This window comes from Pleurodeles waltl, chromosome 6 (genome assembly GCF_031143425.1).
Source record: "Pleurodeles waltl isolate 20211129_DDA chromosome 6, aPleWal1.hap1.20221129, whole genome shotgun sequence".
NCBI lineage: Eukaryota > Metazoa > Chordata > Amphibia > Caudata > Salamandridae > Pleurodeles > Pleurodeles waltl.
In genome coordinates this window covers 1,086,743,329-1,086,768,740 of record NC_090445.1, presented here as the reverse complement: position 1 = coordinate 1,086,768,740, position 25,412 = coordinate 1,086,743,329, and the positions used below count along the sequence as shown (strand labels likewise).

The 25,412-nt window shown below is 42.6% G+C and overlaps 1 protein-coding gene across 4 annotated transcripts in view; it reads left to right on the top strand.

Moving 5' to 3' along the window:
- TMCO4 (transmembrane and coiled-coil domains 4) overlaps positions 1 to 25,412 on the top strand; it is a 488,865-nt gene that overhangs the window by 67,859 nt on the left and 395,594 nt on the right. The window contains exon 1 of one of the 4 annotated variants that reach the window (XM_069240166.1): positions 5,677 to 5,767. The exons of 2 other annotated variants lie outside the window; for them this stretch is intronic. In XM_069240166.1, the coding sequence (XP_069096267.1) occupies positions 5,733 to 5,767 (35 nt within the window). In that variant the 5' untranslated portion in view covers positions 5,677 to 5,732. Of the gene's footprint in view, positions 1 to 5,676; positions 5,779 to 25,412 lie in introns of those variants that run through there. One more of the 4 variants, XM_069240167.1, reaches the window with a different exon arrangement.

Genomic DNA, 25,412 nt, shown 5'->3' with positions numbered 1-25,412 from the left:
GGACTTATCTGGATGCCAGGGTCTGCCAATTGTGGATACAAAAGTACAGGTTAGGGAAAGAACACTGGTGCTGGGGCCTGGTTAGCAGGCCTCAGCACACTTTCAATTGTAAACATAGCATCAGCAAAGGCAAAAAGTCAGGGGGCAACCATGCCAAGGAGGCATTTCCTTACACACACCCATCCCGCCCTTCTCCAGTGGGAGATACATCTTGGCCAAGGCTACTCGGCGTCATCCACCACCCCATATCAGGTCTGTCAATAAGCTGGACAGCGGCGTGAAGATGCTTTTAGTGAGTACTAGGGGTAGCGCGGAAAAGAAATATAACAGCCGGGGGAGAATAATCATTTTGGCTAGTGCTACCCTACCCATGGGTGAGAGCGTCAGGGACTGCCAGAAAGGTGATGAACCTCTCACTGACCTAATCGCCCGCTCTAAGATTCCTTCTCTGAGGTCTGATTCATCGTGGTATATGTTTACACCTAGGTATTTGAAAGTTGTGTGGTTCCATTGTAAGTCGTGGGTGGTAGGCGTGTTGCTTTGTGGGCCTGTTATCTGTCTCATTGGAAAGAGACATGATTTTGACCAGTTTACACGCAGACCAGAGAGTTTGCTGAAGAAGTTAAGGAGTTGTAGTACCTGCGGTAGGGATTCAGGCCAGTCACGGAGGTATATCAGTGCGTCATCTGCATGCAAAGAACTGACGCAGTGGGCGCCCCCGTCAGGGACGCCCCAGCGCGTCGCCTCCCTGCGTAGTCTGTCTGCGAGAGGCTCTATTGCTAGTACAAACAATAATGGCGATAGTGGGCAACCATGGCGGGTGCCTCTTCCTATCACAAATTCTTTAGATATCACTGCGCCAGTTTTGACGCATGCTTTCGGATCGGTATATAGCACTGATATCCATCGCGTGAACCTGGCTCCGAACCCCATGTGTTTTAATGTGGCCATCAGGAACGGCCAGCCCAAAGTATCGAAAGCTTTTTCGATATCTAAGGAGACCGCAACTCGTGTGTGATCTGTCATTGGGGTCTCGGCCATTAGTCGTAGTAGGTGTCTGATGTTGATGAAAGTGCTATGTCCGGGTATGAATCCGGATTGATCTGAGTGGATCAGGGTGGGCATCAATGGGAGAAGACGATTCACTAGCACCTTTTCTAACAATTTGCAATCTGAGTTCAGTAGCGATAAGGGGCGGTAAAAGCAGACGTCCCCTTTTGTGTAGAACGACGATTATTGCTTTGCGTTGCCATTTCGATAAGCGCCCTAGTTCAAACGCCTCTTGTAGCATTGTCAAATAAGGCGCGAGCGTCTGCGTCTGGAAGGTCTGATAGTATTCGATTGGAAGGCCGTCCCCCCCGGGGGCTTTATTGTGGGCTAGTTGTCGGAGCGCTTGTTGCAGCTCGTCCATTTCTATGGGCCTATCCAAGTCTAGGAGTTGTGTTTCCATTAGGCGAGTCAGTGGGGAGAGCCGGAGTAATTCATTTATCTGTCCGGGGTGGGGGAGGCCCAGCTGTATATAACGTGTCATAATACTGTTTGAAGGCTTCGTTGATCTCTAGTTGCGTGTTAACTATTGTTCCTGATTCTAGGCGAATAGCATTTATGGGAGTATGTTGTTGTTCTCCCTTCACCAGCCAGGCCAGTAGCCTACTAGATCGATCGCCCTCTGCATTGAGTCACGCTATGTAGTGGCGGTAGTCGAACTTTTGCAAGCGCTCGTCGGCCTCGCACCACTGCTTTTTGAGTTTCACCACCTCCGATTGGTCAATTTTATCTGTCGCCTCCCCACGTTCCGTGTCCCGTAGTGTCTCCTTGATGTTGCGCAACTCACGATTCAGGGTATGTCTGATCCCACCGGGCATCCTTGACGATATAGACAGAGTATTTCATACAGAGATTCCTAGGCTTTCCGGAATATGTTAAACTGGGTTTACCCGACCCCTGCGCCTACCCCCTTCGCTCATTGAGAGGCCGGCAGATGGCCCTTGCTCTTAATGCAGCGCATCAGACGATCTTAGCTTTGTGGGGCTCATATAGGGTTTTACAAAGAAGGAAACAGAACATAGTAGAAGATTTCAGGCAGTTAAACAAGGCCCTATGTCTCCATAACAAGATGGTTCAATGTACAATAGAAAAGCTAAGTGTGTCACAGACAAACTGAATAGTTTCTACTCTTTCATTTGGTGTGGTCATGATTATAGGAGGAGTCTACCACTTTGGTCTCCCTAGGTGATGGGGTGCTTCATTATTGCCTTTAATTGGTTTTGGTGCAGGATGTTAACTTTGTTTTAAGATTCATTTTCTGTTGAAAGACTAGATCAATAAAACAGCCAGGGGCTCCAGAATCGACTAAGGCAAACACCAGAAACAGCTCATCTGAAGTATTGAGCAAGACTTGAATGTGGAAATGAGCCTCCATGTGACAGACAGATGGGTCACTTGAATACCCTTACTAGTTGGTTATTTATGATTGATCTAGTATGCTTCCCATAGCGTGAGTATACTAATGTATAAAAGGTCCTGCTTTTCCAAAATATAAGCAGTCATGTTTTCATTCTTTCCTCTTTCTCTTCCTGCACACAACTGTTAAGTATCCCTCTTAGCAGCCCGGTTTCTTCTTCAGCAGATTTTTTTCAGAATTCTCAGCTTGTGTAGGGTTCCACATAAATTGTGGATACCCTCTTTTCTCAGTTTTCCAGTCTTTATTGAGCATCAATGTGCAGAGCTTAATCTATTCAAGCTGTACTCTTAGAATCTCGATTTACAACCAGAGATAAAGTGTTCCTCATCTGTTAATCCATTGTTGAATGCAGCAGCTGCGGTCTCACCCTTCCAGGCATCCTCTGTCTTCAGTTGCTAAAAGTAGCTAGTTTCCCATTGCCTTGTGGTAGTACAAGAAGTCCTCTATGTCCTGTCTGGTTAGTTGCCCACTTGCCAAGATGGCCTTAAATTGAGCGATGAACTGGTCATAATTGGTTTTGATTTAAAATAGGAAGTTATCGTTAGATAAGATAAAAGGGAACCCCTCTTTAGCCCTATCATTTGGAAAATTCAGAGGTTGCGCTATATAATGTAATGTCAGGAAAGATCTAACACTGGAGTGAATCTTGGGCCTGAGAACAAGGTTACAGTTTGACTCCAGCCTCTCAATGTACTAATAGATGCATATTTTGCTGAGAATTTGGCGGCGTTGTCTTTGAAGAAGAAATGGGTGCCAGCTGATTTGTTGTTGAAGCATTTCCAGGCAAAGGTGTACTGGCCTACGGTTTGTGATGGGGTGGCTGCCACTGGCACCTTCTCCGCTGTCTACAGGCTTCTGCTGTGTTAATCCTAGTGGAAATTGGGATGTAATGCGTTACTGGGTGGATTGTATAAGAGGAGTATCAGACCTATTTCATACTGGAACTGTTATAGTGCGGTATGCAATTTCCTTTCATCCTGAGCCTGAGTCCTAATAAGAAATAACCATGGTGTGAGGATAGAGATAAGAAAAAAACAAGCAACCTTGATTGGTGGAAATCCTTAGCATACTGTTAGCCATAGTGTCCATTTCTAAGATAGATACCACCACTGACATAATGGTACACACAGTTGGCATACTTTGAGCATTCATGACATAATGTGTTCCCTTCCTACAATAATGACAAAATCACAGGAATATTAGCATGTTGGGAGGATCACCTGCCTAGTGATGATATCTTATAGGCATGCTGGGTAAAATCTTGAAGTACTTGAGGGAAGTCTCAAGGTGATGTTTGGGGACCAAATACGTAATTGCTCAAATTAAAAGCTGCTATTTTCGGACAGTGTTTTTTTACGTTAACATTATATTTTCATTTTGGGGGTATTTGCATTTATATAAAATCATCAAACATATTTGATAGTAGAAAGTGTGTATTTTAAGAAATTGATAAGTGCAAGTAACAGCACTAAAAATATGATTAAACCGAATATTTAAGAGTCAGTTCATGCTAAATTCATGAGAAGTATTACAGTTGTTGGTGTCAGATGGCACTTTCTGCTTTGGTTATATTATTTGCTGGTAGGAAGATGTGTTATCTACATTGAAAAGCATTTCACAACATTACCACTTCTCTTTTCCGAGGCTGAACGCTAATGAATACTGAAGTAATTAGACTGTTGTCTGAAGATGTAAAGTCTATATAACCTGAGTAATAGCAATGCCATATGAGCATGTAAGCTCTCCCTATGGTCTGAGATTGTGGGATCTGTTTCTTTTAATTGATCCTCCCTGCCCAGTAGATTCTCAGGCACAATGGATGGAAGTTGTATGTAGTACAAAAAAGGGTGTTCGCAAGGAAGTGTTTTCTCTTAAAAAAATAAAAAAATAACTCTCTTTATTGATTTTATGTTATCGATCAAAGAACACGAACAAAGATATGATAGTGGAAATCAGGTCCTACACACAACATTCTGCCCACAGTGAATATTGTGCAGTGTTATGCCTCAACTTTGCGTTACAAGTTAACAAACGTGTTACATATTCTGTAGTGTCATCCCTGAACTGTGTTGGAATTGACCGAGGACTCCTCATTTCCATGTATTGTTTATGCACCTCAAGGGTATTATATAGTAGTTCGTCAAGTTTAAACATTGATCCATGCCTCTGGTCCATTTTGCACTGGAAGGGGCTTCTACAGCCTACAAATAGTGTACCATATCTCGCTTTGTGACAACGTAGCCCATGGCCAACATAGTGCCAACACTCCATAGACCACCCACAGTGTTCATAAACCCCAGATTGATGATTTTTTACGGTCCAGTTCCAAGGGTCTGCTTACAACAGTTCCCAGTGCTCCATTTAGAGTAAGCCAATATCTACAAGCAACTGAACAACCCCATGATGGAAAGTACCAGGTGCTGATTTACATCTTAGACATTCAGGCTTTTAGCGCCACCTACGTGAGATAGTCTTGAAGGACAATAATAAACTTCTGAAGATACTTAAATAGGATAAGTTAAAAACGCAGGTACTTTCTGGCATTAGTCTACTTGTTGTCCTCAAGGGCGCCTAATCTGCCTCCCATGCCATCCTAAAATGCCAGAACGAGTCAGGCATGTTTATCACGCTCTCAAAATTCCCCTCTTTACTGAGTCCTTTTGTTATAAATTTGACTTCTAGGCAGTGGCGGTTTCCGCATGAGGGGTCAGAGCTCCGCCCTTGTAACAAAAAAGTGAAAACAAACTCCCCTAACTCCGTAAAACAAAAAGGCACACACCTCTTGCTTGGGGCTGGGGCTGGGGCCTGGCCCGGGGCTACTGTCACATGACACTGGCAGGATGACGATGCATTCCATTTTCCTCTGGGCAGGGCAGGCCCTGACTGAGTCAATGATATTTGCCGGGCTGACAAGCTCACAGCCTGAGGCCTGTGAGGTCATCAGCTTGGCAAAGACATAGCTTCGAGGACCAGTCCCCACCCCCTAATGATGTGTGGATAAAGTTAGCCCCGGGCGCTTCAGGCTGAAGCCCTGTAGCGCTAGGGGCTTCACGTTGGTTAGGAAGTGGAGAGGATGGTCACCCCACCCTTTCCCAATTCGTCACGGAGGGTGGGGCCAGCCCTGTGACAAGTTGGGAAATGGTGGGCGGGGTAGAGGCTGCAGGCAGCATGCTGAAAATTGAGTATGCGAGGTTAGTTGTTACTAACTGCACAGACTCGAGGTGTCTGCTTCCTGCGCTGCTTTTGGGAGTCAGTCGGACCTTCCTGAATGTCTGATTTGGTTATGCAGCGAGTCGAAAACAGGTATTTCACAGGTATTTAAGATAAAGTAAAATACAAGTTTAAAATGTAACTTAACTGTTCTCCATGAAAGAAAGATGTCTGGGCATTCCCCACCATACCACATTACTTTAACGCATTGTGGGCGTGGCTTGGGGGGGCAGCTGTAGCACAAAAACACCTTTCTGTCTCCAAGAGCAGGCGCACCGCCGTCTCTCCGACTAAGGGAGCACGTGTCATGGGGCACTGAAGAAGGCGCTGACTATGTGAATGCGCGATCAGAAGGGAATAAAAGACAAGTCTTTTTGCGAACATTGAGTGGAGACAGCTGGCAGTAAACGAAGACAAGATGCGGTGTACCTTTACGCCACTAGCCACCACAAACATTTCCGACTTTGATCTTGTGAGTTGAATAAGCGGCATCTATTTTCCAAGTTTTCTTTAAACCCTCTTATTAACTTGGACCCTTTAAAAGAGACTCCAGGAAGTATTTTACTGACTGCTTTAATTTCAGTCATGCCTAAAAACGGATTAAATAACATTAGAAATACCCTGGGTGCTTGAAGCAGGCCAGTGATTAGACTACCTCTTTTCTCATTGCCCGCAGCGGGCCTCTCTCGCCATCCAGTTAACATGTGAAGCCACATACTGCCCTCTCTGACATCAACCCCACTGACAGAGGCAGACAGCAGCTCGTAATCAGACAGGCAGGGCCCGGAGACCAGGTCTGGCTGCTTATTGTATTATCCGCTGCTTCTCGTATTCCTGAGGTCGGAGGTCACGACTAGGTCAGCCCATGAATGCAGTAAAATGAACGAGAAGGGATAGATTTTAGTGTAGTTTGAGAGGGTTGGCACTCTGCAGCACATAAATCAGTTTTTTTTTTCATTTTGTGGGTGGACGTATATAAATAACTAAGCATAGCTGTCTCAGTGATCTCAGGATTTCTTCTATTTTGGCTCACATGTGTTTCCATACAGAAACGGGCCAAGATCTCTGTCTTTACCAGTGCTTGTTGTAACGCACCTGCTTGTTGAACAAGGATTGTGGCATATAAGAGCCCTGATTCAGCCTGGGCAGTGACTTAAAACGAGGATATGGTTCAGGTCATGGTTTGTGACCGTTCCAATGGACTTGGTAATGTGAATTCAGCAATTTAGTTCCTGTCTTATTTTACGTTTTACTTAATCTTGCATTGCCCAAGAGTGTTAGCTTTTTCATTGTGCTGTGTTTCTATATTTTATTTGTGCATCTTATTACTCTTGTATTATGCATACTTTGAGTTGTGCAAGGTGTTTATGAGGGCTTTGACTGATAGCTCTGGTGCTGAGACTGAAGGCAAAGCACAGTGCCTGACAGTGAGTTGGCCTCTCCACAAATCACACAGGACAAGGGTCGTGTATTCCAGTTGCAATGGAAATTCAGTGTAAAAGTTTGCGAAGGGGGTGCAAGGAGGTCAAAATATTTAGAACGAAAAAAGGAAATAAAGTGCTTAAATTTGAATGAGTGCAGTGTATGTTTGGGGTGGTAGAATGAGGGAGATGAGAGGAGGTGCATTCAGGGGAGAGTGAAAAGAGTGTGTTAAGGAGGATAGAAAAGACATGGAAAGTATGCACATGGATGAGATGTGCAGAGAAGAAGGGCTTACATATCCAACTTAAAGCACAAATAACTGAAGGCCCTAGTCTTTCCAAAGGCCTCAATAATATTTAATTCACAATTGCAGAATTGAAAGATTTCCAATGTTAGTCATTTATAACTAAGCAATGCTGTTACTCATTCATCTTAAACAGCTAACAACCATTGACAAAGCCAACAGTACTAACAGGTTTTACATGTACGTCAGTTGTGTTATATTTCTGGATGCAATAACACCTCAGAGAGAAACCCAAATACAGGCCAGGTGGCACACTACGGGAATCACAGAAATTAATTTTGCCTGTTCCCTTTTAGCGACCCCCCACTTTTTAAATTCACTTAAAGACCTGTCTGCACATATTTCTGCAATACTGATTGCAGCAAGCAGCCGTGAGTGCTTCCTGATGCCTGGTTAGAGCATTTTCTTCCAAAGTTGATGCTGCATGCAGTGCAAGGCGCTGGGCAAGCACACACATTAAAGGGCCTGAAGTTGTCGCTCTGCGCCATTTTTACATTAAAGTAACTGAACATATTAATGCAGTAAGATATGGGGCAGTTTTCAATGTGTTTGTTCTCACTGCTTTATAAACCTTGCTTTCTCACTAAATTCATTTTCTTTCAAATGCACCATTTGTCAATCTTTTTTCAAATTTTTTCCTCGGAGGAGGGCCCACCTTAGGCCCCACGTTTGTCCATTAAACTTGCTCGCTTCCCTCGCTACATAAAAGTCATACCCAACTTTTACGCCCCACCACTTTCAAATATCACCAGCCACCACTGCTTCTAGGGGCTTATATTCTGGGACCTCAGCGAGTCTGTCTCTGAAAGTGCCTATGGTATGTCTCAACTGCAGATAACATAAAACTGTGATTTAAGTAAATGGAATTCCACTGTTAGTTCTTCAGATAAATTAATTTGACCACCTTTCTAGACATCCCGGAGGGTCGATATACCAACCAGGTCCCACTGAGAAAACCCAGGGAGCCCTACCATTAGTGCTAGCCATGTGCCCTGCAATTATTGTGTTGTACCATTTAACGTGTATGAGCTCGCCTGCTAGCAAAGGATTGGAGGTCTATAGATGGAAAGTATGGTGCAGCGTGGAGCCTTGCCATACAGCGAGATCAGTACCCCAAAAACATTAACCAGGTCCAATTTAAGCCTATTGGAATGGTCTCCTCTGTCTCAGTATAGCCAGTCGTTAATTGGAAGCATCCGGGAGGCCCAATAGGCCATTTTGATGTCGGTCCAAAGTAACCCAGGATAATAAGTTGATTGCCGACATTTCTCAAACGATACAGATGGAGTATAACCCTCCTGTGATGTGTTATTTGGGCCTAAAATTCTGTGAAGAGCATATGTGGCAATATTAAGGTGTAGTCCTGTAAGGCTTATAGGAAACGGGAAAGGGAGATCATTTTGAAAAGCAGACCACGATATAAGGTCATTTTTTGACTTTGGTAAGAAGCAGTGCTATGTTTAATTTCCAATTTCTTTGTTGGGATTGTTTTATTGTCATTCCGAGAACTGAAATATCCTTCAACGACTCGAAATCTATTTCTAACAGATCTCATCTGCAGGTCTCCTTTTATCAGTGCTATTGTGGATTTCCCCCAGTTTATCTTCAGCTCAGATGCATGAATTGTTATGCAGGGGTGTTATACAAGTATATTGACAGCTTGGGTGGGACTGTTCCTAGGGGGAGCAGGGTCAAGACTGATTTGCATATGTCTGGGACCAAACTGGAATGGCATGGTGACCAAAAAAACACAATGGAGTTAGGCCCAGAACTGTGACTGGGGGTGAATGTTTCACATTGTTCAGCATTCCGTCCATCATCTGTGCTTTTTGCATTTGTCTATTGCCAGGAATTTCCATGCTTATAATCTTAAAGGAAGAGATGCCACAATTCACACCTTCAAGCATCACTGGTATAGTCCTCATTTCAGTGTCGTTGCTGAGAGTTAGTGTCACACGTGTGTTACTTGCCAGTAGTTAAATGCTGGCAGGAGGACAGTTGTGACATCTTGGGATGTACGATGGTCCCTTTAGCTGCTTGCATCTGTACTTCGTAGAGATGACCATTGACAATAAAAATCTGCAGTATGCTGGTGGAAGTCTGTTTATTCTGTCATTAGGTTGAAAAATACCCATGAGCTGGAAGCAAGTGCATGCATTTCAGCTGGTAGAGTGCTGAAGAAAGAATGCTGGCTGTAAAGGGGAAGAGACTCAGAGCAGTTGTGTCAGAATAATGCACTCCAGAAACGATTGCTGACAAAATAGACCAAATTGAACAAAGTGCTAGAAACAGTGAACAACCAGACATCAGAAGAAAAAAGACAAAGAGTGAGAAATTGAGGGTATTTGGCTCTTGAGTGAATCTACTTTTCTGAAACTGAGCCTGATCTGAGAACTCATGAGACTTAGAATCATCAAAATGTTTTTGGAAAACCCCCATGAACAGTTCTACCACAATGAAAGATTGAAAGACACTTTTACTTGACGAAGACACATGTTGAAATTTCCTGTTTTTACCTAGGGATGCGGTTGAAGATATAAGGTGTCCATAAGTTCAAGTAGAAGGGTAGAATTTTCGCTTTAGATATCCTTTGAAGATAGCAGGTTCCTAATCCTAAAAGTTAACCACACTAGAAGATTACAGTGAAATGAACTGAATGTTTTGCAGAGTCAACAGGAAGATTTCTGATTTTATTTTTTATTCTCATCTGGCTTGAGAGAAACCATGAGGTGAAGCACAGCCAAACGTTGTAGAATTGTAATAGTAGTTGTTGTATTTGCCATAGTCATATTAATGAATGGCTTACTAGTGAGTCTTAACTCTTCTGTCAAGATACTGCAACTGAAACTAAAATTGCTCAAACTTGTGTAGATGAACAACATAAGTTTAACATGAAAATAATACATAATGATGGCCCTGAAGATACTTTTTCGGCCAATGTTTATTTTCGATTGTTGCATGAGTATTCTAAACTTATGAATACAAAGAACTGCTATATCTTACCTATTTCTACTGCCGCTTGTGTATCTTACCTCCACTTGCCCTTGTTAATGCTGAAAGTTTACTAATGAATATTCATGTATTCTGAATCTTAAATCTGCATTGAAAATAAATTAATATAGAGAAATAATACACAACTCTGAACATGTGCCTACTTGAGTGACCACCAGTCACAAAGTGTCTTTATTAACTGCTTATTAATGTAAAATGTCGAGCTCATGTTTGTATTAATGTAGTAGTATGTCATATTAATGATCATGTATTATTATGTATTTGCGTTATTAATCATAGGCCTTAAATTAGCGAGGTCTTGGGAATGAATTGCACGGCATCATGTCAAGTTGCATTGCCTATGTGTATCATAAAATGGCTGCTTAGAGAATTAGATTTGTAATTTTACATTGCATTGACCGAATGCCAGTAACTAAAAAAAATTCCCATGAGAACTGCTTGCTAGAATATGTTGTACTATATATTGATACTTTGTAGAATTTAGTGTGTGTAAAGGCGATGTTCCCAGGAACTAATAATGGATGCACTGACTGGAGTACAAGCCGATACAAATTTGTTACCCGACAAGCTCAACAACGGGAACAGGAGAAGAGGAGCCAGTCATCGACATGTGAAAGACAGTTTAGTTATATCTTAGATGTTTGGTTCTACTTTCATTGGACTAAATGTAAACATATGATACTTGGATCAATGGCAACATGGGAAGAAGTTTTAGGGAATCTAACTTAGCCAGACTGCACCAAGAGGGTACAGCTGTATTCTTTCCAAACTGCAGAGAAAGAGAGCTCACTTTTCTTAATCTTATGCAAGAAGTACCTTTTCTATTGTCCATTCCTGAGACAGTTCTATCTTGAGCTTTATTGCTGAGTCCTGATGTCTTGCTGAACAAACAGATGTCTAATTGATGAAGACTGCCGCAGCTTGCTGAACCATACTGAGGCAAGGTATAAGACGTTGTTACTGATTGCCATGTCTGTTTGCTTTTGTCTTTAGGTACCAACCGCTAATTTTGATAGAGCCATAGTTAGATGTTTTTCCAAATTTGTGTTGACTAAATTGTTTTGCTTGAAGCCCAAACATGCTATTCTAATCGGAAGGTTAGTTAGGAGACTCACTGATGAAGCTTGCTAATTATTAAAAACAGTTGATGTCTTTTCTTTGCTGAATCCAAATGTATGCTATTTCTCTTGCTATTGATTTGCACTGTAATCCTGGAATGTGTAGTGAGCCACACTTTGATTAAATTGAGATTCTTTAGACAAGTCGGTCAACCAGTATTGTTTTTGTATGTTTATCATTTGATTTTGAGACTATATAAAATAAATATTCAAATTTTACATAAAGGTGTGGTTATTCTTGGCCGAAGGGGTCAAGGTGCGTGGAAATTACTGACTCTGTCACGGTTTTGGGCGGGTCTGATCAGGACTCTGGTTGGGACACCCCTTGAGGTCACCGAATATCCTAAAGAGGTAGTGTACTGGGGCAGAAGAGCAGCTAAAGGCATACACGGAAAGGACGGCTATGGACAGACACAGGAAACAGGAAAGTAAAAGCAGAGCAACCCTTGTGTGAACAAATAGGAAACGGTTTACTAGTGGACAAACACGCTGGGGTTGTACACAGAGTAAGGCGCAGAACCTCCCACAGTGACAGGGAATCTCAATGCCTCTGTGCAGTTTGCTCTTACAGATAGTCACCCTGCCAGCCCCATAGAAAGGAGGCAGCAGAAGTGATTCTGTCTCTGGACCATAGAGCACAAACAAGGATAGTACTTACATACACAGGACACGCTCTTGTGGGTCCAGCTGGAAACACAGTGGCGATTCCTGAGAAAACAGCAATAGCACACTGTCACTGTTAGGCACGAAATACAACGTATAACACTGGACAAGGATGGGGGCTGGAATTGCCTCCTGGAAACCAGGAGCCAACCCCAGTACACAGGAGGACACGTATACACTGGTGAAGACTGATAGAACACTTACCAGACACAAAGAACCAAAAAGAAACAGAAACAGAAGGGAACAAACAAAGAGGCAGAGGCAAGAACTAGGAACAGGCTCAGGCTGAAGCAAAGGCGGGACTAGGACTTGAAAACAGGGCTCAAACTTCTGGCTGGGACTAACAGAGACAGGACTGGGAAACTGAGAACAGGCGCTGGCTGGAACAGGCAAGGATAGGACTGGAATACAGGGAGCAGGAAATGAGCAGTAAACAGGACTGGGAAACAGAGAGAAGGTTCAGGCTGAAACAAGGCAGGAGCAGGGCAGAGAAACAGGGAGCAGGCTTTGGAAGAAACAAACAGATACAAGGCTAAGAGATAGAGAGCAGACTCTGGCAGGAACAATCAGGAGCAGGGCAGAGAAACAGGAAACAGGATCAAGCTGGAACAGAACAGGAACAAAACTGGAACACCATCCGACAAAGGGCCTGTAACACAAAGGAATTGAAGTCCAATGCACGACGGGGAGCTTGAGGAAATGGCTGCTTATAAGCAGTTCCAAGCTGGGCTGCACAGGAGAGGTTTGAGGTGTGTGTGGTTTCGGACACTTGCAAGTCCTGGAGGAGAGAATCCAGTGAAAAGGAGCAACTGGACTTCTCCCATTGAAAACAATGGGAAACAGAATCCGGGTTTTCCTGACTACCAAGCTGTGCATTATGGGATTTGCAGTCCCAAGAAGCAATTGTAGTCCTACACAAGTGTACCATGGAGAAAAGAGAAACAAACAGGAGTCAGCAAGGGACTCTAGATAGGCGTTCAAGGTGATTCCCAGGCTTCTGACAGTCCCCTTACAGCGCCCCATGGAAATGGGACGACTGAGTCGTAACAGTATACCCCCTCCCACCAGTCCGCTCAAGAAGAGAAGGCGATCCTTTGGCTGAAAAAAGTTGAAGAGGAAAAGCCAAAGCAAGAAAATCCAACACCAACCTTGGTTGATAAGTTTACAGTCCTGCCATAGGTGAAACTTCCAATGAGCAAAGCATGTATTAATACCCATATGGGCTCCGATGTCTTTCCTCTTTATTGTTCGAGTGATACGGGAGGAGTGCATGGAGTTGGTTTCTGGTGAAGTGGATTCAGGAGCAAGGAGATCTGGAATGGCATTATGGACGGTATTCTTTAGGACATTAGTTTCCTGTTCAGTACTGCCGTCTTTGGAGGAGATAACTGGCGTATTAGTAACTGTAAGGTCTGTAACATCTTCTGACAAGCAGGATTTGTCTGTTTCTGCAGCAGTATTTACATTGATTGTGGTCTGAGGCTTGCAAAGCATAGAGACTTGGGAAACATGTGTAACTGGTGTTCTCAAAGTAAACATGAACAAGTCAGAATTTTCTTTCGTCTTGGATGACTTCGGAGTATCAAATTCAGGAGCAACAAGAGTTTTCAAGTCTTTAGAAACTGGATTAACATCTGAAAATGTAGAAGTTCCACAAGCTAATTCTTTAGGGTGATCTTCAGACAAGACTGAGATTTCATCATTGCAAGTGCTCTGTGGTGTATTCATAGTATCAGAAATGGTTTCTTTGCAAAGTGTTTTTACTACAGGTAGTTGATCTTCAACTCTGTTAACACTGAAAGGTTGTTCTTTGGAAAGAAATAGAACTGGAGTCTCTTCAGAAATCACCTTTACACTGTTACCTAAGTTTTCAGCTCTAGCCTTTGAATTGATGATGGTTTCTTGCAATAAAACACTAAGAACAGTACTTATCATCAGATCTTCGAATACAAGATTCAAATTCAAGTCTTTAGTTTTAGTGGGACATATTATATCTTTCAGTACTTGAGCTTCGGTTTCAGATTGCTGGTTTTCAGGAGTCTTTAATTTCAGAGGCACAGCAGGTGGCATTGGTGTGGCTGATTTTACATCAAAATCAGATACCGGTAGCTCAGAGATCTGTTCTTCACTAATCGTGGAGCTGGAAACAGGATACACATTGGAAGGGATCAGCAGGTCAGGGTCAGTGGTTGAGGCTGCATCTGTGTCCAGTTTTAGGTGAAGAATCTCATTTCTTATGACAGGCTGTTTAATTTCAGATTGCTGGCTTTCTTCCTTGTCTGAAATCTCCACGGTTTGCTTTGACACAGAAGAGATTCTTAAACTTTCTGAGAAGTCCATTACATTCTTAGTAATTGCGGGTATTTCTTCACGGTCAGAAAATTCCATTAGTTCACTTGAAACAGGAACTGTCTCTTCATTATCTGAAAATTCTATGATATTGTTTGAAAGGGCAAGAGTATCCCCACAATCTGAAAATTCTGGTGTGTGCGCCATTTGAACAGCACTATCTGCAGGTTTGTTCACGGCAAGGCAGGAACCACTGTCATCACTAGATTAAGATTTTCAACACTGTTGCACAACTTGCCATTAATCTCCAGAAAAATCATATCTTGGTTTCTTAAGGTGCAGCTATTGGAGTCTGCATCAGAACTCTCTTCTTCCTTTGGCTTTATTTGTTCTGACAGAGGGGCTGAGACACTTCCTTCTGAAGACTCTGATCCATCCTCTGAATCAAAAGGTGTCAAATCTCTCAGAGATGTCAGAGATTCAGTCAACTGTACAGGAATTTTCACTGGAGAACTACAGGCTGAGAGAGAGAGTCTGAAGAAGAGGCTGATATATTTATAACTGGAGCTGTCTTTTGACCGTTATTAATAGAAGGGACAATCTGCTCTATAGAAGTCTTTGGAGAGGCACACAAAGTAGCATACTGTTCTTTAAGCCAAAGCTGGTGATCATTTTCTTTTTTCAGGTTTTCAAATTGCCTTGCAGTAGTTTCCATAAGCTGCTCTGTTACTTCTTCTACCTTACAGATAAACAGAATGTCTGGTTCTGCCAACAGTGAAATATGCATTGATGAAAAGAGCCCACGGGCAAGATTTCTAGTGTATGTTATAACATATTCATCATTGAAGTCCAATATCTGCCTTTTAATCTGCCAAAACTGCTCTTTTAGTGTGTGTAGGTCCATATTGTTTTCAAACCCACTCAGAATAGAAAAGGGTTTAGCAGAGCTTTTAGGGATTGAGACTGGTGTATTATCATCTAGTTTGGGAAGAGCACAAGCCTTATGAGTGGAACTAAGGAATCCCACAGTCTTTACTGATCCATTTGATACAGGTTCTATCCTGCTGACTTGAAAGCACTGAGGGACTGGTAGATCCTTACACGAGTCAGCACAACACTTGGGAATTGAGACTGATGTACTGTCATCCAATTTGGGAGGAGCACAAGCCATTTGAGTTGAACTAGGGAATCCCACAGTCTTTACTGATCCCTTAGATACAGGGTCTAGCCTGCTGAGTTGAAAGCTCTGAGGGACTGATAGGTCTTTATAAGAGTTAGCACTGCACTTTGAATTCTGAGAAACTGGCCTAGATGGGCTGAAGTACTCAACAGAAAACAAGGGAATCCCTAGTGTGGCTTCTTGAACAGTGTCAGGGTTCTTTGTTTTGGCAGAGTGCTGGAAGTGAACTTGGGATGCGCTAGCATGAGGCAAGGAATTAACCAGTTTTTCTTGAGTGTGTGTGTCTTGTGCAGAGGTAGCAAAAGCACTTCCACGGTTACAAACATTCTTACTGGCTTCAGCTAATAGATATTGCAAAAACTCATTACGTCCTTGTAATTCTTCTACAGACAGGGACTGGGGGTCATAGCCACAAATAACATAATAGTCTATCATTGAAAGATTAGCAAGCCACTCAGTATAGTACTGAACTTGCAAGTTATGGTTTTCTTTAACAAGTCTATCCTTTAAACTAAGGTCTTTTTTAGAGGATTTCAGAGAATGTATAGGCTTAGAAAGGGGTGTATTAACATGATAGGAAAGCCTTTAGGTTTGTTTGTGCCTTTACTGCCAGGGGAGCTTGAAATGTTTGGTTCGTGCATTCTGTCACGGTTTTGGGCGGGTCTGATCAGGACTCTGGTTGGGACACCCCTTGAGGTCACCGAATATCCTAAAGAGGTAGTGTACTGGGGCAGAAGAGCAGCTAAAGGCATACACGGAAAGGACGGCTATGGACAGACACAGGAAACAGGAAAGTAAAAGCAGAGCAACCCTTGTGTGAACAAATAGGAAACGGATTACTAGTGGACAAACACGCTGGGGTTGTACACAGAGTAAGGCGCAGAACCTCCCACAGTGACAGGGAATCTCAATGCCTCTGTGCAGTTTGCTCTTACAGATAGTCACCCTGCCAGCCCCATAGAAAGGAGGCAGCAGAAGTGATTCTGTCTCTGGACCATAGAGCACAAACAAGGATAGTACTTACATACACAGGACACGCTCTTGTGGGTCCAGCTGGAAAAACAGTGGCGATTCCTGAGAAAACAGCAATAACACACTGTCACTGTTAGGCACGAAATACAACGTATAACACTGGACAAGGATGGAGGCTGGAATTGCCTCCTGGAAACCAGGAGCCAACCCCAGTACACAAGAGGACACGTATACACTGGTGAAGACTGATAGAACACTTACCAGACACAAAGAACCAAGAAGAAACAGAAACAGAAGGGAACAACCAAAGAGGCAGAGACAAGAACTAGGAACAGGCTCAGGCTGAAGCAAAGGCGGGACTAGGACTTGAAAACAGGGCGCAAACTTCTGGCTGGGACAAACAGAGACAGGACTGGGAAACTGAGAACAGGCTCTGGCTGGAACAGGCAAGGACAGGACTGGAATACAGGGAGTAGGAAATGAGCAGTAAACAGGACTGGGAAACAGAGAGAAGGTTCAGGCTGAAACAAGGCAGGAGCAGGGCAGAGAAACAGGGAGCAGGCTTTGGAAGAAACAAACAGATACAAGGCTAAGAGATAGAGAGCAGACTCTGGCAGGAACAATCAGGAGCAGGGCAGAGAAACGGGAAACAGGATCAAGCTGGAACAGAACAGGAACAAAACTGGAACACCATCCGACAAAGGGTCTGTAACACAAAGGAATTGAAGTCCAATGCACGACGGGGAGCTTGAGGAAATGGCTGCTTATAAGCAGTTCCAAGCTGGGCTGCACAGGAGAGGTTTCAGGTGTGTGTGGTTTCGGACACTTGCAAGTCCTGGAGGAGAGGATCCAGTGAAAAGGAGCAACTGGACTTCTCCCATTGAAAACAATGGGAAACAGAATCCGGGTTTTCCTGACTACCAAGCTGTGCATTATGGGATTTGCAGTCCCAAGAAGCAATTGTAGTCCTACACAAGTGTACCATGGAGAAAAGAGAAACAAACAGGAGTCAGCAAGGGACTCTAGATAGGTGTTCAAGGTGATTCCCAGGCTTCTGACAGTCCCCTTACAGCGCCCCCTGGAAATGGGACGACTGAGTCGTAACAGACTCCCAAGATTATTGATGTTATTGATTGGTATTATTATTGATTGTTACTGGTACTGAGTCTTATGGTGGGAACAAGTCTAAGTGCAGTCAAAAGGTCCATCGAACCTCTAATGCGTCCCCTTATAAATCAATAAGAAGAAACCAAATAAGGGCATAATCGCTAATACCCCTTATCTGCTCTTTAACTGGTAGTCTAATTATGAGTCCGTTCTATCGTCAAGATCGCACTGAATCTTATTTTTTTTATTTTGGCCCGCTTTTACATGATGTGCGTATGTTTAAAATTTTAAATCAGATTGCTGGAACAAAGTCCGATTAGAAAGTGGCTCATTGTTTATAGCTTGTCATATCAATCAATGTAACTAACTTACTTAATTCAAAGCTTAACGTTGCACAGCTGCTCAGAAGGGGTCTCGGAGTCCCAGAACTCTCCACAAGCCCAGGGGGCGGGGCCTGAATCTTCAAGCGCTTATAACGCTACCGTATACCCCGCCTCATGGGACGTATGGCTATTCAGAAGGGGACTCGGAGTCCCAGAACTCTCCACACTCCCAGGGGGTGGGGCCTGAATCTTCGAGCGCTTATAACCCTACCGGATACCCCGCGTCGCGGGACGTACAGCTGCTCAGAAAAGGACTCGGAGTCCCAGAACTCTCCACACACCCAGGGGCATGGCCTGGATCTTCGAGCGCTTATAGCGCTACCGGATACCCTGTGTCGCGGGATGCACAGCTGCTCAGAAGGGGACTTGGAGTCCCACAACTCTCCACATGCCCAGGGGGCAGGTCCTGAATCTTCGAGCGCTTATAGCGCTACCGGATACCCCACGTCGCTGGACGCACAGCTGCTCAGAAGGGGACTCAGAGTCCCAGAACTCTCCACACGCCTAGGGGGCGGGGCCTGAATCTTCCAGCACTTATAGCGCTACTGGATACCCTGCATCGCGGGCCAAAGGCAGGCCTGTCCTTCCCCCGCCAATGACCGGATGAGGCCAGGATGGGCCACCCCCCTGAAAAGTGTTATTTGAGGAGGTGAGCCACAAGGAACACAATTGGAGAAAGTCTCCACTGCTTAAGGTAAAATAAGTTGTCCCAAGACTGTGCTGCGACGGTGTCTTTTATCTTGTTCAGGCTCTGGGTGACTTCCACTTGCCCTGTATTCCCCCTTTCATAGGGATAGGAGAAATTGTACAGTTTACAGTGGTTTCAAATTGGATATTTTAGGCGTGCAAATTATTGATTGCAATGGACAAGAGGAAGATACGTACACAAATCCCAATCATCAATTTTTAGCTACCTGTCATCCTTTATTGGGGTCATAGAAACTGAACTGATGCAGGTTGAAGAGAAAATTGGGGCTGTTCAAAAATCCACTCAGAATTTACCCCTCAAGCCTATTATCTCAATTAAGTCTACTCAATCTACCCAGTCTGGAACAGAAGTTCCTCATATGCAAGCCCCAAGTATCCCTAAAGAGCCTGTCACTGATTTCTCCCCCGCGGTCTCTCCACCACTGAAAAAGAGGAAAGCGGGAGGCCGCTCTAAAACCACTAAACATGATCTAGGAGCTAAGAGAAAATCTTCCCTACATTTGGAACATTCTGCTTGCCAAATCTTTTAGTCCCCGACATGAAAATGGATAATTCTATATTTTATAATAGAGAGAAGGGAGTTCCCTGGGACAAACTTATATATACAGTTGATTCTATACTCAAATCATTTTGTGCAGTTTTGGAGGAGAAACTACTTAGTTTGATAGATAAAAAACTGGACCAATTTTATAATAATTTGACCAGATTAATCCCCCAATTAGCATCAGGTTCTACTAACTCTGGCAATCTCTATATGGAGGAGGCCAGATCTGAAAAAGGAGAAGCATCGTACAATATACCACCGACCACTCAAGTTTTATCATCGGCACGCCATTAGATGGGCATGGACCATCATCCATGAAGCTAAACCCTTCTGAGGAGGCTACAAATGGAACCTATCCAGGCTGCCCACCCACCCACTCCTCATGTTAATTTTATTTCTAACAGTGAACAGACATTGCAACTTTCACCAGCATGCATGCTGTATGTCTTGGTTCTTGCAAAGGTACTGTCCTTAGACCCTTGTCAGAATGAAGACACTAAGGCATTAATGAGGAAATGTGCCCATTGGTTAAGATATAAATCTAGATACAAGGGAGACCTGAATGATAAGATCCTTATGGCATGCAGAGGAAATTGGGTTGGTCTAACAAAAAAGGTATTTGAGGGTGGCTGTGTCGTAATTAATTTTGATAATTCTCACTTAGTAAAATGCTTGCTGGCAGATTTGTCTTACTGTGCTGGGAAGGAAGAGGGAATTTTAGTCTTCCCACTCAGCCATTTTTATGATCCCCCGGCACATGTTTCCCCGAAAGCAGCACAACGCGATTATAATACAGGGCTGCTCACAACACAAGTACGACCACTTAATTTTTCTGGCCATCTACAAGTCTTATCCCCCCTTGACGAGAATGATTGACATGTAACCAAGGCTAGGGCATTGAAAGGTGTTTGGGAGGGCTCTGTAGAGGATCTTGGGTCTGATATGTGTTTATTACAGGATGGGCCTGATGAGATAGATACCCCTCCCTGCGTGTTGTCAGATGGTGTTAGTGATGAGAATACCGTGGCAGGGTCAGGGCCCAAGTCATTAACGCTACTTTGTTGGAATATTGCAGGGCTCCGGTCAAAGGCAAAAAACCCAGAGTGGCTAGGATTTATATCCTCTTATGATGTGATTTGCTTGCAGGAGACCTGGTCAACGGATCCCTTTTTCTTGGACGGTTACTATTCTGTATACCAACCGGCAACCCCCTCCTCAGCGGGAAGGGCAAGTGGGGGACTTATGGTTCTTGTTTCATTGCATCTCCCCAAAACGGAGGTTTCTTTAATTTGGTCTTCACCTTACTTTATGGTTGTCCTACTGCTGATTTGAAGGAGTAAAGGTTTTTTGATAATACTTTTTTTATGATAATATTCCAAATGACCTTTTGGAGGGAAGCTTCAAGGAGGTCACAGACTTCCTGGATTCTTCTGACAAGCTCCAGGATAACAAGTTTATTATTATATGGGCTGGGGATTTCAATACGCCACTATGTAACCTGGAAGCTCCATATGCCTGTTTTACCCCCATGGAGGATAGAGAGACGTCAACTTATTTTACTCATACAAATCAAGGGGAAATTTTGAATACTTTCATCTACAAACTCGATTTTGTTTATGCTAGAGATAAGGCAATTGCATTCATTAATAAAATACCAACTTTTACGGGGAATTTTAATGGGAGCATTATTAATTTTGTCCTCATTAGCACCCCTGATTTTCATTTAATCCTTGATTTCAAGATAATAACGCACTGTGCTAGTGATCACAATCCATTATCCATTAAAATTGTATGTAATAGTAAAACAGCCATAACTAATAGATAATTGAATAGGGTAACCGTTTTTAATAAAAATGTTGGTTTACGTATGCAATGGGAAAGGGTAGACCCCAAAACATTCAATCAGAAAATTATTGAACACAAATTGGACTCCATTAACTTATTCCTGTCGCAACAAATTACCCCTGATAATTTAGTATCAGAATATGCGCAACTATGTTATGCTATTTCAGAGGCCCTGGTGAGTGACAGGCCCACCCGAGGCCCAGTGGTTTGTCAATGGTTCAATTCTGTTTGTCCAAAGGCCCATAAAGATCTGAAAAGGGCTCTTAGATCGACTCAATTTTCCCGTGACTTAGTTCGAACAACCAGGGTTCAATATAAGGCAGCTTTGGCAGTGAGGAAAAACAAAATTAGGACTAGAGCCTGGGATGAGTTTATGGCAGCTACCGAATTGAAGGACACTACACAATTTTGGAGGGTCGTTAATCACCCTTATTTTATGGACCAGAATAATAAGGAGGAGGATTGTTTGATACCAGAAACAGTGTGGGTGACCCATTTTACTAGAGGTTTTCATCCAGATTATTACTTAAAGGGGATGAAAGAGATAATAAGAGCTCTGTGGATTCCAATACGACTGCTATTGATTTGTCTTTTGAGTTACATGAGGTTATCATAGCACTCAATCGCTCGTGATCAGGTAAAGCTGCTTGGCCAAATAGGGTCCCTGTTGACCTTTTCAAGTCTATGCTGGAACTTTGGGGACCTTTAGTTACTAACGTATTAAGAAGTGTAGTAATGAGTAAAATCCCCCCTTCATGGAAATTGGCCATCATCATCCCTATCTTTAAAAAGGGCAGTAGGCAAGACCCAACTTGCAATAGGCCAATCTCCCTCATAGATTCTACTGCTAAGATATTGGGGAATGTGATCTTGACCCGACTGGAGGACTGGGCAGCGGAGGCAAAGATTCTCTCTCCAATCCAATATGGTTTTAGACCTGGTCTAGGCACTATTGAACAATCGCTAAATTTGCACCTTATTCTGAGTAAATATGTGACCACTAGGAAGGAATCTATTCACCTGGCTTTTATTGATTTATCTAGTGCTTTCGACCCAGTGAATAGAGAGAAGCTCTGGCAAATCATGGAATTCATGGGGGTTGATTGGAACTTCTTGGAGCTAATCAAACGTTTATATACTGATTTGGCAATTTCAGTGCAGTATGGTTTGCACGGTGAGAGGTCTTCCCCTTTCTCCTCCCTGAGACGAGTCAGACAGGGCTGTATTTTAGCACCGTTTTTATTTTTGTTATATATTAATGGCCTTTATGGTTTTTTTAATAAAAAATGGTTTCCCCAGAATGGGTGTGAGACAGCTCCCTGTTTTATTGTATGCAGATGATGCGGTTTTAATCGCCCGTACAGCCAACGCCCTTCAAAGCCTGATGGATTATTTCTTAATTTTCATGTAAGATTTAGATTTGGAAGTAAATTTCACGAAGACGTATGCAATGACTTGTGGCCCTAGAAATACAAGATCTAAACATTCTTCTTTGCAATTCCCATCTTACCTTTAAGACTCAACAAATGGTGAGAAATCTGGAAGTAATTTTTCGTTTTGCTTGTAAATTAGGCAGATAAATTCATCAGTAAATTCATCAGTTCATCAGATTATTGGGCTTTATAAATCAAAATGTGAATCCGCAGCTATTTACGGGGCAGGTTTGTGGGGCCTGAATAAAGTTGATTCTCTCCAACGTGTTGAGAATAAATTTGCGCACAGATAATTGATGGTGCCTAAGAAGGTAGCAAATTTGATCTGCCATGAGGAATTGGGACTAAGTTAGATTGGGAATTTGACTGGTGTTGCCCCACTTCTATTATGGTTGAAATCATGGTTGAATCCTGCGGCTAGTTTGGTTCAGGATTGTTTATCCGACTGTAACCAACTGGCCAATTTTAACAGGATTCCGTGGCTCTCATACCTACAAACCTCTTTCCGGAATTTAGGCCTGGAGAATATGTTCACTCACCCAGAGCCGCTGCCTCTGAACGATCTGGTTAAAACTCAATACTCTGAGTATATTTTGAACAAGAGATTACAGGGGGCTTTGCAACTGAAAACGTTTGATCCCTATGTCCAGATCTCAACTACGACCCGGATGGAACCTTACTTAACTTGGTTTACACGTTTTTTAGAATATTCCCTTCTTGTTTTATTCAGACTAAACTTGATACATTTTAGAGTGGGTTTTCCAAAGCAAAGTACTTGGCAAAAAGTGCTTCCGAATTGTCCTTGTGATACCTTTTCCAAACAGTGCACGTCACTTCTTTCTATTTTGTCCACTCTATTCTGCTCCCAGACGTACATTTTTATTGCCATTTTTACGGAAATTACAAATTACATCCTATGAGGATGCTTTGATGTATGTACAACAACTGAAACCTACTGAAATTTGTCATACTATTTAAAAAAATTTAAGAGTAGCTATTGCTATCAGAAAACGATACGCATTGCTTGAAGCAGTTGTATACTAATCTAGGGTGGAAGTGTATAATATTTGAATATGATCATGACATTGTCATTGCTTTTAGGCATTTTATGAGAATGCGGAATTTACTAATTTGAAGTTAGTTTGTAACCTACATAGGTGAGGCCTTTTATTACCGCTGTTTTACATTTTATGTATTGTGTCTTAAAATGTTTCTTATGTATAATGAATTTGTGCTTTTATGGTAATTTGCCGAATAAAGAATTTTGACTGACTAACTGACTGTCTAATGTAAATTGAATTGGATCAAGAAGGACTTTTTAGAAAATTTAATGAAAGAAAGACAGAGACGAAGAGGAGGGCAAAGAAAGGAAAATGGTTGGTTGGGAGAAGGAGTAGAAAATAATGAGTCAGGAATACATCCAAAATATAGTCTAGATTTATGGCAGAAGGGAAAATTGTGGTGAGACAGAAATAGCAGGTGCACAGACCACAGATAGTGAAGTCACATGATTGCGTTCAAAGTTTCAATGTTATGGATGATCCTATTTTTGTGGGAAAGGAAAAATGCCTTGCTTTAGCTTCCAATGAACTGAGTAGGTAGTTGCTACTTAGCATTGGTATTTCCGAAGGTGTATGATATCAATTGCATTGATAATAAGAGAATAATGACTCATGAAAGGGCTAAGCTTAGTTCTTTACGGTATTTGGCTCTATGATACCCTCTTTAGGTATAGTTTTATATGATATGGAGATGAGAAAGCTGTCTACTTTGATAGAGTGTTTGGCTTTCTAACATGATTGGAACTTTAACCATAATCAATAGTGGGTTTATGGCTATAGGGGCAATGGTTTTGAATAACAAGCTAGCTTTATCAGACAAAAGAACGTGGAGTTTGCCACATGCTTTCCGTTCAGCACTGTAAAAGCCCTTAATGCCTGCCTCGAGAAAAAATGTATCCCGTGTGAGTTAATGCACCGTAAGCGCAACTTTACATGTATGCAAAAGACTAGAATCTGATGTGCAGACTGCAATCTACTTGCACTGTCCACAGTTCTACAGATATCTTTCAACAGTTATTGTACAAACTAATTGAATCCTATCTGGGAATTTCAGTTGCTTTCTTTGCCCTGAAAAGGATGCATAGTTATATGGTCCAAGTTCATCAAGCCACTGTTGCCCTGACGGAGGGGCTGGGTCTTTTTGACCCAGAGAGATGCAGATAGCCAAATGAAAGAGCTTAAACTATTTATCCCTGTATGTCTTCACTTCTCCAGAATAGATTAATTTCTAGTGAGAAAACAACTAGTGAGGATGCCAGAGGCACATCTGTTTTAATCCTAATTTGATTTCAGGCCATACTCCCCTTACTCTACACTGAAAACATCCCAGGTCCCAGAACACATACCGCTCCTGGACCTTTTCAACCATCACTATATAAAATCCTTCAACATAGTGAGTACATGGAGAATATGGAGAATATAATTCAAAGAGTTCTTGAAAATAATCTTCTCTCATCTTCTTGAATCATTATATGGGGTATTCTAAGAGCACTTGCCCTCAGTCATACTTTAAAGTCTATCATCTAATATCTGAAGTGGCACAAGAAAGATGACTAGGAACTATGCACACTTCATAGTGAAACATAGCAGAGACATGGCATTTTAGATCCACTTGCAAACTTTGTATAAACTCAGATCACTATCATTCTAATAAAATGCACTTTACAACAGTTTCCATCATCTACATTTCAAAAGTT